The sequence below is a fragment of the Semicossyphus pulcher genome, unplaced genomic scaffold (assembly GCF_022749685.1).
Source record: "Semicossyphus pulcher isolate SPU_LCO1_2020_fin unplaced genomic scaffold, fSemPul1.0.p SCAF_13, whole genome shotgun sequence".
NCBI lineage: Eukaryota > Metazoa > Chordata > Actinopteri > Labriformes > Labridae > Semicossyphus > Semicossyphus pulcher.
The window spans coordinates 23,269,916-23,282,879 of NW_027211637.1; the positions used below are offsets into that span (position 1 = coordinate 23,269,916).

At 43.8% G+C, this 12,964-nt stretch overlaps 1 protein-coding gene across 1 annotated transcript in view; it reads right to left on the reverse strand.

Annotated features, from left to right (window-relative positions):
* Positions 1-10,834, reverse strand: part of tmcc1a (transmembrane and coiled-coil domain family 1a) — a 30,987-nt gene extending 20,153 nt beyond the window's left edge. Inside the window, exon 1 of the mRNA XM_069660748.1 lies at positions 10,175-10,834. Coding sequence (XP_069516849.1) covers positions 10,175-10,834 — 660 coding nt within the window. The remainder of the gene's footprint in view (positions 1-10,174) is intronic.
* Between the last annotated feature and the right edge of the window lie 2,130 nt (positions 10,835-12,964).

A 12,964-nucleotide genomic window follows, 5' to 3' on the forward strand; every position in this document is an offset into this window, starting at 1 on the left:
CAGGCTGAACCCTCTCCCCACTTTGAAACATACTTATTGGATGGTCTGGGGGCTGGGAAATTTTAGCGAATAAGGCCACCCTTGATGCAGTAGATTTCATAACAAGAGGACAGATAATGAAGCTTGGCATTCGGCTGATAGCGCTCATCGGCGTGACAGCTATTACCAAATAATAATCTTAGCGGGAATTCTCTCATTGACCACCCAAATCACCCACTCTCTTTCAGACACATAAGCTCCAAAAAAGCTCAAACATACACTAGAATGTCCATCATTTGGGAAATTCACAGTGTCATTCATTGGGTTCATGCTACATAATGAAGATCAGAGTAAAGACTATTAATGTTTTATACCATCAAATCAGATGAGAATATAACTATAAATAAATATTACAACCAGCTACAGTATCAATACACCAGAGGGAGCTAGAGCATAAAACATACTGCACAGTGTGTCAACTGCTGTACGGACAATTGACTCTGTTACTGGTCTGTCTTTGACTGCAACCATTTCCTGTCAATAACCTTTCTTTTTATTGCATTCTTTCATTATCACTCCTCCTCCTGCCAGACATGCCGCCCTTTATGTAACATAATTCGAACCCTATGTGACATAGAGGCACACAGGTGCCTTGTGGGCAGATTCTGAGAAAAAGGGAGGAAGGGAGGTTATGTCAAGGAGATGAACGGCAGACACGGCAAAGTTGTGGGTGGAGAATGGTGTAACCTTTGTGGTTATACATTATTTCAAGGCAGGAGATCATGAGATAAGATTAGAAAAAGTGTGAGTTAAAGGCAGATTTCAAATGAAATAACTGTGTCTACGTCAGAGTGCAGAAGGAGCATAATTCTGACCAGCTTAAGTATTTGCAGGAACCAAAACATGCATTGTTGTTTCAGTGCTCTAGAGGTGATTTTCACTGGGAAAGTGAAGCTTTTCAGATAGCTGCAAGCAGGGAAAAAATAAACCATTCCCAGGATTCCTTCTGCCTGACACACATAAGAATGAGCAGAATGGTTCTGGATATTAGTGGAGAGAAAATGTGATGATATTCTCTAGAGGTCGGGATCAGATTTGAAATGTGTGTCCATGTGTGTTCTAAGTGGGTCAGTGGAGCAGAGCTGAGCTCAGCGATCTATAGCCTCATCCATAATTCATCAGAGTCACACAAATGATATAGACTGAGCAGGGAGTGGCAGGGATGCGGAGCGTGCCCCCTCTGAGTCTGTCTCGCTGTTTCTCTCTCCCTCTCTCTCAGAATGAGCAATTTCCTTTTGAAAACAATCTGCTGACCACCCTGAGTAAAGAGAAGGAAACCAAACACACGATTTTTAATCAACACATGCACAGCCGTGTATTTTGACAATACTAATACTAATACTGACAGCCGCCTCGGTCAAAGCGAGCAATGTAGACCCAAGAATTAACCGAGCCAGAGGACCGTGTCTGAGGAACAGAAATGTGGGTCGAGTATGTGGCAATCGTGCAACGGCTGAGAAAACAGAACAACACGTGCATGCCGACAATAATGTCCCCTCTTACTTACACACACACAAAACCTCACACAGCCTAAAAAGGAAGGACCAGCTGCAGGCCAAAAATAAATACACAAAGAATGACCCATAGTGACTCAGTGCTGACATGAATGTACACATAAATGCACATGACCTCCTGCACAGACACGCACAACCAACTTAAACTCATTCAGAATAATAGTTAGGCCCCAAATTATAATAACTAATAATTTAACATTGTTAGAACAGTTTGATGTTATTTTCAGTAATCAGCTGATGTTGTCCTTTGATAATAAGGAAAGAGTAAATGTCAATCTCTTCTGCAGATATAATAATACATTTAAATGCCCTTAATAAGTGGCCATTATGAGTTCTGACATCTGTCTATTAATAGCAGCAGAGAATCAGGCGGAGCTGCCGCAGACTCCTTCCTCATTAAGAGCCAGATTAGGAGCCTATAAAGCTGTCTGAGAGGGACGAATGGCTTCAAACTTGCAGCTTTATCTTCCTCTCTCTTTCCCCATGAATCCTACTAATCGACACTCGCCCTCACACAGACACACACACACACCTTCATTTATCTTTCAAACATTAACCCACCCCATCTCTCTTTTTAGCCTTTCTCTTAGTCATTCCTTTCACACTGTCACATCCGCCCTGATGGTTTCACACACTAAATTGTTTGTGTTGTTATGCGTCGACTGGGAAGCCGTGATGTCTGTTAGCTTAAGTGTGTGGAATAGCGTAAGGTGTTCCCACTATTGTGAATGCTAAGGGCGTTGGCCTATATGTGTAGTCACAAATGAATATTCAACAGCCTAATTAAACAGGCTGGGGCTACGCTTCAAAGGGAGCACAAACAGTTGGGTGGAGAGTTCAAGCACACACAAAGACACGCACACAGGATGCATACACAGGCACGCCTGCACACACACAACACGAGCATCTGATTCAAGGCCACTCTCAGGATTTTACTTGATACAACAAAACATGTACATCGCATCTATTTACTTTGTTTTGTTCATTCTCTTTGAAGTGGAAGACAGGAGTCCCACAGAGGTCTGAAACTGTCAAGCACAAACTTTTATTTACTGACACTGCAGCACAACTCACAGCTTTCTCTGTGCGTCATGCTGAGGGGCTCAATTTAAATATGCATCGGTAGAGAAACAGGAAACAGCACTGAGATCTAAGCGACAGGGTGCCATTCAAACCCGTCTCCTGTGTAGCTGTGCCATGTTAAATCCTTGACGAAAGAGAAAGCCTAATTCTGAGGTCTAGAACAAACGCAGAACCGAAAGTAGGTGTGTTCGGCAAACTGCATCGGAGTCTAATTTTAGAAGACATTTCTAAGAGGTTGTTTTTCCACCAGACAGGCTGATGAGGTGGTTGCGAGATCAGACGATGAACCTGTGAGCGTTCAGCCGGGTAAAGCCGCAACGGCCCTCTTTGAACATCAACCTGTTACCATGGAGATGGGCAACCGGCTCCACTGTCTGAGCAGTGGACAAGGATGAGAGGGAATGGGATGAAGAGAGGCTGAGAGCGAAAGGAAGAGAGTCTCTGAGACGTGTAGTAAGACAAACAGTGAGGAGGTGAAGGGCAAAGAAAGAGGTGAAGCACTGTTCAGAGAGGAAGACCTCCTGTTTGATAGAAGATCTTCGAAAAAGCTGCATTTACTCTCTCACAAATGCACAAATATGTACAATAGTATTAACACACACACACACACACACACACACACACACACATACAGACAGGTTACAAATTAAAGTAACATGATTAAGTTCATTAAAGCTCATATTTTTCCTTTGCCTATCAGAAGGTACAAGATGTTCATTCTGCATCACTCAGAAGTTGAGCTCACAAACATAGCCACAAATGATCATGTTGCACTTCAGTGGAAAACCTGTGATAGAGGTGGTTTCACACTAGAATTTAGGCCCCCGCCAGTGATGTGACGACAGCTGTCCATGCACTTAAAACAATGTCAAACTAGTGTCAAATATTTAGTCATCAAGATAAAGCTCTGAACATTTGTGATTTTAATCTTCAACTTAATCCAATCTTGTTTGCTCCACAAGAGATAAACTCAGATCCAACTCAATGATTCAATGTAATTGTTTAAATGGGGTTAAAAGCCAAAATTTTCTGCACTGCGTTTAGCATGACATCAACATTTTGTAATATTTTTTACATAAAAAATTGGGTTATTTGGGGTCTGAAAGTGCTCTGTAGGAAGTTTGGTGTCTATTGAGCAAAATTGTTGGTGGAGATAGATTTAATTACTTTGACGCGTTCTTCTCAAAGTATGTAATTATTTTGGCTCATCAGGCTTACATTTCGGTATACACTGCAAAGCTGTAACATGTACGACTGATTAATGACTTTTCAAAGTTTTACACTTTAGACGGTTGCTAAAGAGCGTCCATCAGAACTATCTGCACACAAAGCCAGGTGAAGAAGTTTGGCACAGGGCTGTGTGCAAACTTTGGTTTACTGTCATGCATCAGAAGGCAGACTGTGTGGTAGGAAGATGAACTGCCTAACTCTTAATGAATGAATAACAAATTTGCATGCTTCATATACAATAAAGAATTAAGTTTGATTAAGAGTCAAACATTATGGTCCCCATAGTCAACAGATGTCAGTCAGCTTGAACACACATGGGTTTTTGTAAGCGAGATGTTTTAAAGGCTGTATATAATATACAAATCTGAGCTGTCACAGGCCAAAGTTCCCAATCCAGAGAAAATGTGGTTAAATTATTGGTTTTAATTTGAAATGATGCTCAAACCACTGTAGGCCTCTTTTACACTTTGACAGCCTGCATTAAACTATTGACAGAAATTCACAATGAGATGGCTGGTATACGTCTTCATCATACACAGGCAGACACAACACTACCATTTTTTTTAACTAAGTGAAGAAGCCTTTAGGCAGCACTCTCTCTACCAACACCATTAAATTACAAAATTAAGGTTTATTTTTGGGTCGAATGGTGTTTAATCCCTCCAGTAGAGTCTGGAGCGTTGTTGGACCTGTTCCAAGGAGCCCTGAAGCTGCTGTGGCACCTCATGATGGCCAAAAACCTGATCTAATTCGACACCCATCTGAATAATCACAAACACATTTAGTGCACACAAACACAACACACACACTAACCGAGTGGTAACGAGCAATGAAGAGAAGAGCACAGGATAGAGCCAAAACAGATCCATTGTGTTTAATTCACGATCAATAACAGTGTTTGTTCTAATAATCAATACCTGTCTCCCTGCCACAGAAACACCCACACACCACACTATACAGTGTATATATAGTAGACTACAACACTGATACACTACTACTGATTCAGTGGTAACTGTGGGAGAAAAGTGAGCAAGGCAGTATTTACACATAAAAAAAAGAATTAAAGGAAAAGAGGTGTTTTGTTTGTTAAGATGAAGAACAGAAGACTGCTGGGAACCGAAAGGGTAGAAAATGACTGTGGGGTAGAAAGAAGGGCAAGCAGGGGACAGGGCAGAGGTTACAGAGGATAAAAGGAACAAAAACATGGGCCCTGAATGTTACAAAAAACCTCAAGTCACACATCTGCCCATCCCAAGATGGTTAGTGTCAACAGCTCTACACCACAAAGAGTCATGATGGTTTGCTGACAACAGAAGCACACGCCCACACACACTGTGCCTGAAAAACTGCTACAGGCTGGTAGTTGACAAACAGCAGTGGGATGACATCACCTCCTGTGGGGCGCAAGAGCACATGGCTCTATCTCTCTCTCTGCTAAAAGCCAATCGAAACTCAGTTGTTTGATTACACACAGGTTTGACTGCATGCTCTGATGAATTGTGCTCAGATTACAACTAGAGGGAAATCTGCGGTGGCTGTGGTTTAATAAGACTTGATAGTTATTGTAGCATCTGCAGCCCAGGCTGCACATGTTTGAATGTGTCCTAGCAACACCCCGTGACTGTGTTTTGAAACTTTTCAAATAACTCAATGTCACTAAAATAGCTCCAGGATGAGCCGCGGTGTCCTCCTGAAAAGGGCACAAGCGCTTTCATCAACGCGCAGCCGGTAGCCTGGGGAGGTGAGAGACAATGAGAGCGCACTGATGAGGATGTTGAACTAGCAGGCAGGAACAAGCCCCAGGGGACCAGGTGATGTTCTGCACCTCCCTCTGACACTTCTCCTTCCTGCTCTCTTACAGGACTGCAGTGGTGGAGTTACAAAGGAGATCCAGATTCTTCATTAGCAAGACTTATTGTCCAAATGCAGAAACTTTGTTTGTTAGAAATCTTATTAGTGGCAGGCTTAAGTGTATAGAACAATCCAACAGAACATGGCTTTAAAAAGTACGGAAACTGTAAGAGTTTAAGTCGTCTTTTGGCCTCCACTTTGTTCTAATTAACGCAGCTATCCAACCTTTAAATGTGGCACATTTGGACTCTTACAGAAACATAAGACACAAATTTTACTTAGAGCACTTTGGGATACAAATCCTCAAACCATCTTCTATGGTATTTAGTATTTTTCCCCTGCATACATTATGCAAAAACTGTCCTGTTTCAAAGATTGTTTTCTTCTTTTTCTATGTAATTAGTGGATTTGAATAATATATGATAATATTAATACAGATGAAACAGGATAAGGCACGATTAAATATGAAACTGTGCATTTCTATCACACTGTAATAGGAACCAAGCTCGAAATAAACAAATTATGAGTTTAAAGAAAAGAAGGCATTAATGTCACATTTGTGTCTTCAGTTTTAGTCTGCATGCAGCTGCACGATTTCAGTTCAGCTGTATGTTTATGTCTTAAATTCTGTTAAATTTAAGGCTTTTTGTGCTGGTTAGGCATGAAGAACACAGGATGTAATCTCTGACATGGAAACCAAAACACTGTGATAAACAAAAGAAGAGTGAGCAGAAAGACAGGTGGACGTGTGGCGATGTGGCCTGAAGTAAAGAGACGGGTCATCTATCCAATGGAGACGAGGTCAGTGACCGTTTGCAGACGGGCCCTGGAGGAGGTTTTTGTTCTCCGCAAACAAACACAGCTTCAATCTCTTTCACACACAAAAACCTTACAGTGTGTGAGGACTAGCCTCCGGGCTTGGCTCCTGTTCTCAATCTCAGCTCATATCCCACTAGAGCCCACTCCCTCCCCTACTCCCCATCTAATGTCTAAAACTCCAACCTCACACTAAACATTTTGCACCTTGCAGCCATACACTTCCTTTATCTGTTTTTACTCCTGTTTTGAATCTCCATCCCTCTGAGGAGAGAGGAAAGACCAGACTGGATCCGTCTCCAGCAGTCTGGGATCAGGCCTTCCAGCCTGAAAGTGAGACTGTGCCTTTGGCTGCCCATGTGTGCATGTGTGTTCACGCACATGTTGATGCTTCCAGGCACATGAACATCCACCAGCAGCGTCACACAGAGCTTAAGATGAATAATAGTGGGTGTAGTCAGTCAATCAATTAATCGGCAGCTAATTGTAATTAATCCCACAGGCTGAGCACCATCTGCAGAACAGCGGGCTTTTAGCAGACCTAATGCTAAGTTTGAAAACAGCCCCTCTACCCTCTTTAGCAGCACTGCCACCAGGGGGTAGATATATCATTTTCATGGACAGTTGTAGAGAACAGTTAAGTAGCCACTTATTGCACATGTGTCATAAATGCTCCCCAATCAGCAATAACCAAACAAAATATTTACCATTAATTACATCCCTTGGTAACGACTCCCACTGACCTCATAGGTTAAAGCTCTTAGTGCTGTACGAGTTACTATTTAACTAGAGATAAAGTGCAAAGACGGACCACTCAGTTACTGTATACATTGACGGATATTAAAGTGAATGGAAACTCAGAGGAACATCTTTGAATTCTAAAAAAGTTGACACACAGTGCAACAATGCTTTATCTTCAATTGTCAACTGGCTGATACATTTATATTGTTTCTGCAACTGACAACTGAGTTAATTGTCCCCATTATGACTGCTGTCCCGAACAAAGCACTGATCAAGCAGCCAAAAACACAAACTCTTTGACACAATGCCAAAACGCTGGAGGAGGAATAATGATAGACAGAGAGGTGGTAAAAGAATAAATGATCACAACTGTGCCTTTAGCCATTAATGGAGCTGCAGCACTGAGACAGGAAAATACAGAGACTAAACAATCTTTGTTTTAAGCTTACCTTGGAGTACTGTCTACGAAGACTGAAGCGCTGCACCATCCTGACTGACTGCTGCACCCACAGCTGGAACCCCAACTCTACTCCTCTCCCTCTAAAGTACACACCGCCTCACATAGTACACTTTACACTCACATACTGAAGGCACACACACTACCCTCCTCGCCAAACATCCATGCGCACACACATAAGTGATCTGCACCGCTTTCGTCTACTGTGCAAACACAGGAGGAGAGAGAGAGGGAAACAGAGGGAGGGAGATGAAAAAAGGAGGGAGAGCATGCAGAGATGAAGAAAGCTCAGCTGTGTTGCCCTCCACTCATATTCACAGAGATCCCTGAGCCCCGTCTCCTTCTCTCTCTTCCACACACACACCACGTGGCTGTCACTACACAAATGATTTACAGTATACGCAGACTGAGTAGACAAAAATGAGGTCTTACAGTCACACATGCACACACCCCTTCACATCCTCTTCTGATACACATTCACACACAGCCTCAGCTCTCACTCATCTAGGACGAGGCAAGGTTGCCTCCTGCTTCCTGTCACTGAGCCGAAGGGTGGGGTGAGGAGGAGGTGGTGATGGTGGCGGTGGGAGAGATGGAGGAGGGGGAGATGGGAGCGGAGGAGGGACCAGCTGACTGTCTGTGCTAACTCTCTCCAGGGACAGAGGGAGGGGGACAGAGGGGGGGAAAGAGGGGAAAAAAAGAGGAAGAAAAGACAAGAGAAGGGCAGGAAGGGAATTTTTGACTGAAAGCATGAAAAAAGAATAAGAGAAAAAAGACTGATCATTCCTGATGCACAGTGAAATATTTCCCCTCGACCTCCACTAACAGCAGGATGTCAAACGCCGCCAAGGTCGACCACGCTGTTACTATGGCAACCCAAGCAGGGTGTAGTTGTAGGCGGCTTGCCGCAAGTTTCGGGGTAACCACGGCGACCGCTCGCATGACCTGAATGACATTGCCGCGTTGCTGTGGCTGAGATGTTAACTAGAGATGAACGAGACAGGTTATTGTCACTGCCAAGGGCAAGCGACAGACCACGGACAGGTTGACGGGCGTCTATCACAGCAGCAGGAGGAAGGAAGCACAGATGTCAGGCTCTCAGTCCTGCTCCATCATACCAGGTAAGGTCATTTACACAGGACTGAAGGATACTGCATTTGAAGGAGTACATTAATCTAACTCACAGTCAGTTAAAGTGAATATCTAAAGCTCCTGGTCTCCACCTACTGACCACAGCTGGACTGATAAACAGCCATAACTCTACCTGTGACAAGCTGATACAGAGTCCCTTTTTAATTAAGCCAAGTCTTCAATATTCTCCAACACTGATGAGCTCATAATGCAAACACAACCTCCACATGAACCGAGCCCAGTGCTGCTCACAGCAGGAAAGCTGGTCTGACAGTGACCTCTGGTGGCAGACAGAAAGGGCTGCAGTCTGAGACGCCTGAGGGTGTGAACATTTCTAACTTGAGGCAAAAGATTAGAACGTGAAGGGCTGGGAAGAGGTTTAAACCAATATTTGAGTGATGCACATGGATACACAGAAACACAAACAATCTATGCTTCTCATTTTTACTCACAGAAGTTGCAGAACACAGAATCCCACATACTATACTATATTATAATAAAAAGGCAGAGCTTTTAGATAAGTGCATTTAAACAGAAATGCAAATTCTTCCTGTTTATTCTGGCCATTTAACAGTCCCTTCCTACAGCACTTCCAATGGAAGTGATTATGTACAAAATCCACAGAAATGCTGCTCCGTCAAAGTTTTTCTTAACCTTTCATGAGTTGTTCAAATTACCGTAAATATCTTCCAAAATGAATCATTTTAAAACAATATTCCCTCCTAATTTTTCCCATGACAGTGTTCAGGTGATAAGCCCCAGAAAGGAATGGTAACACAAAGAGTAAATTTGGTATCAAGAGGTATTAACCTCGGAGGATATTCATTTGATTTGGCTTAACAGGGTGCATTCACACCTGTACCATGAGCTGTCCACTTGTGAACAGATCACCCAAGATGAATGTTAATACCAGCTGTAGACAGGCCATTGAAAGCAATTTAAGGAAGGGTATCATAATGTCTGGTACCAACAGCAGGAATAATTACAACAAGCAAAACCTGTTTCAATGTTCATATGGGCACATGAATACTGTTTAGGACAGACTTTCCTTTCTTTTGGTCATACAAAAAAATTCTTGCACTATTACAAGAGTCTGTACTGTTTAACATCAGTCAGCAGAGATGTCAGACAACAGCGACACTTTCTGTGTTCAAAGCTAATACAGCAGGACGGTTACATCAGCAGCAAGGTGAACTTCAGCTTTTGATTGACAGTTCACTGACAAACAAGGCCTGACACCAGTAAGAGGGTAAAGGAGACACATCGATCAGTCTGTGGAGCGATAATATGAATCACAGTTGCTGTCACTTACCCTGTCTGTCTCCTCCGTGGACTGGTACCCTGACGACAGCACCACATCGCCGCCAGTGTGTCCAGGTGTGGGGCTGCTGGGTGTGGTTTCAGTGGTGGAAGAGGAGCGTGGACGGCTGATGTGCTGCTGTGGGTCGTGGGTGTAACGGCGGTGGGGGGCCTGAGGGCTTCCTCTCAGGAGAGGGTCCCGGTCTCCACTCCCGGACCCGGAGCCCTTACTCCGCCGGCTCTGCAGGCTGGTCCCCCGCCTCATTGCGCCCCCAGCGACTGAGCCGAGCCAGGCTGCAGAGGGAACCACAGGAGCACAGAGGTGGTCAGATTCAGGACAGCGGGGCCCCAAGGTGTCCTCAGGGGCAGAGGGGGAGGCTCTACCTGCTGACACTACAGAGGAAGATGAGGAGGAAGACGAGGAGGGGATGGTGGAGCGAGAGAGGGAGAGGCGTTTACGCTGCTGCTGGAACAGCTGTTTCAGTCCCTGGCCAAGAACCCCCATGCTCTCCCTGGCGTTCTGGCTCATCTTACTGAAGGAGGGGTGCTCTGACTGGGATGAGGCCTTCTTCTGCCCTTGGCCTTGTGACCCCCCTGCCTGTCTTCCACCTCCAGGACCTGAACTGGGCCCCACTCCCTCTGCCTCCCTCTGACTGTCATCCCCCTGCTGCATATGGCCCTGCTGAGCTCTCATGAATAGCCAGGGAAATACTGTCCTATTAAAAAATCTGCTAACACTCTAAATGCAGAGGGTCAGACCAGAGCAAGAAGAAGAGAAAACTAGAAAACAGTGGAGATGGGAAGGTTGGATGGAGGGTGGATCAGCTCAGTTGCAGTCAAAATCCAAAGAGGGAGCATGCATCTTTGATTCAGGAACAAGAAGCCATGCTGGTCTAGCACAGAGGGAGAGATGGATTATGAGAAGCTGGAAAGTCACCTAGATCCAGTGAAATGTAATCACTCAACTTCACTTAAAGATATAATCTCGAGGAAATCAGTTTCGTTCTCTTTGGCAACACCTTCTGGTGATAAACGGTTATAGCACGCTTCCTACATTTCCAGACGTCTACAGTTGGCTTTAGTTGTAACAATTGTAACTCTTGGCTGACGGTCGCTTTCCTTTTTTAGACTGTTTGCCTTCATCTCAGCGTCGAATTTGTTTCTTTTTCTCTCGATTTTCACTTATTTTTGAAGTTGTATCTGTAGTCATCGATCTTTTCTTTGTTTGTTCAGCCGTAGTAGATTACTGTTTACTCGCAACACTTGCAGAGACCGGAAAAGCTGCCGCTTAGCTCCGCCTACCCTCTCTGGCAGACCAACCACTGCTGGGTGATGGAAAATGTGTCACTAACTGGCCACAGACACCCAGTCCATAATAATACTATATACTGCAAATGCAAAGGCTTTCATCAGTGGGCCATAGGCTCAGTCACCATTGTGTTACCTCATTCGGAGATAGATAGTGACTTAACAGACATTTATTTAAATGAAAATCTTCGAGATTATATCTTTGGTGATTGAGTTGGAGTTTGACAGTCTGCAGGCGTGACAGCATGAATGTGAATTCAAAATTGTAATTGTATGTAACTGTTTTGTATTTAAATTTTAATAACAAAATATATTGCAAATAATGTATCATCGTGATCAATAATCATTTAAAGATGCTATCTGGCATGCTGCCTCATTCATGCAATGCCAGGCCTGTGATTCATTCTACATCCAAGGAGGTCAGTGTTTTTTTTCATGACCAAATACACAGAATAAAAGCAAGACAAACTGGATCGAAGTTTGCAAGCACAATACAAAGATCACAATATGCAGCATAAATGAAGTCAAAAATAGGCAGATACATGCGGGATAAGAAAATCAACAACTTAGAGGGAGGCAGAGTCAGAAAGGCAAAAAGAGGCTGGTAGAATAAAAAGATGCACAGAAGAATAAAGTGGTGAGAGAGAGTTAATGATTCACATCAAGAGGAGAAAAACCCACCTACCATCAGCCCAACTGTCAGCCTACTGTGACTCACTCCTGTGGAGAACCTACGAGGGAGGAGAGAGACGAAGAAAGAAAAACAGAGCATCATTTTTAAGATTCAAAACTACAATCTCTAATGACCTCAATCAGGAATACCATTCTGCTTGCAGTCAATAATGATTTTCACTTTGAGCTGTGAACATAGAGTGCATATTAAACAGAACATGTGTGACACACAACTTGTGTTTGTGTCCTTCAGGAGCTCATTTATTATTCCCCAAGGTATCCCCTCCTTATCCTCTGGCTGCATCGAGAGAGAGAAGGGTTTCCGCAGTGTCATAAACAGAGAACATGCATTATTTACTCCTGCAGCCTTGCAGACTGCAAAGGCTGAATCTTAGTTGGTCGCACAACCTACACCTGATAACACACAAGTAGTCTTCCGAAAGAAGAAACCTCATTGGTTGAGATGTGATCACCTCAGAGATGGAACCACAGACAGACAAGGCAGGCAGGCAGGCAGGCAGTCCAAGCCTCCCTGCAGCATCAATAGAGGCTCCCATCGAGGGCAGCAAAACAAGCAAGGCAGGAACACTCAGAGCCCTGGGGAGGGACGGTTACATACTCAAACTATATTCCTTCAGCTGCACTGTCAGGTCACAAAGAGGAACACAAAATTGGACGGACAGGCATGCACTCTTAAATACACAAACAAACTCTGAATAACTGCAAGAATGTAACCTATGCAAATAAAGCTGCGACAGGCTGGACTCATATTGCTATGACTTACAATCTGCCATTCAGTTTTACACTTTGTCCACAGATGGAA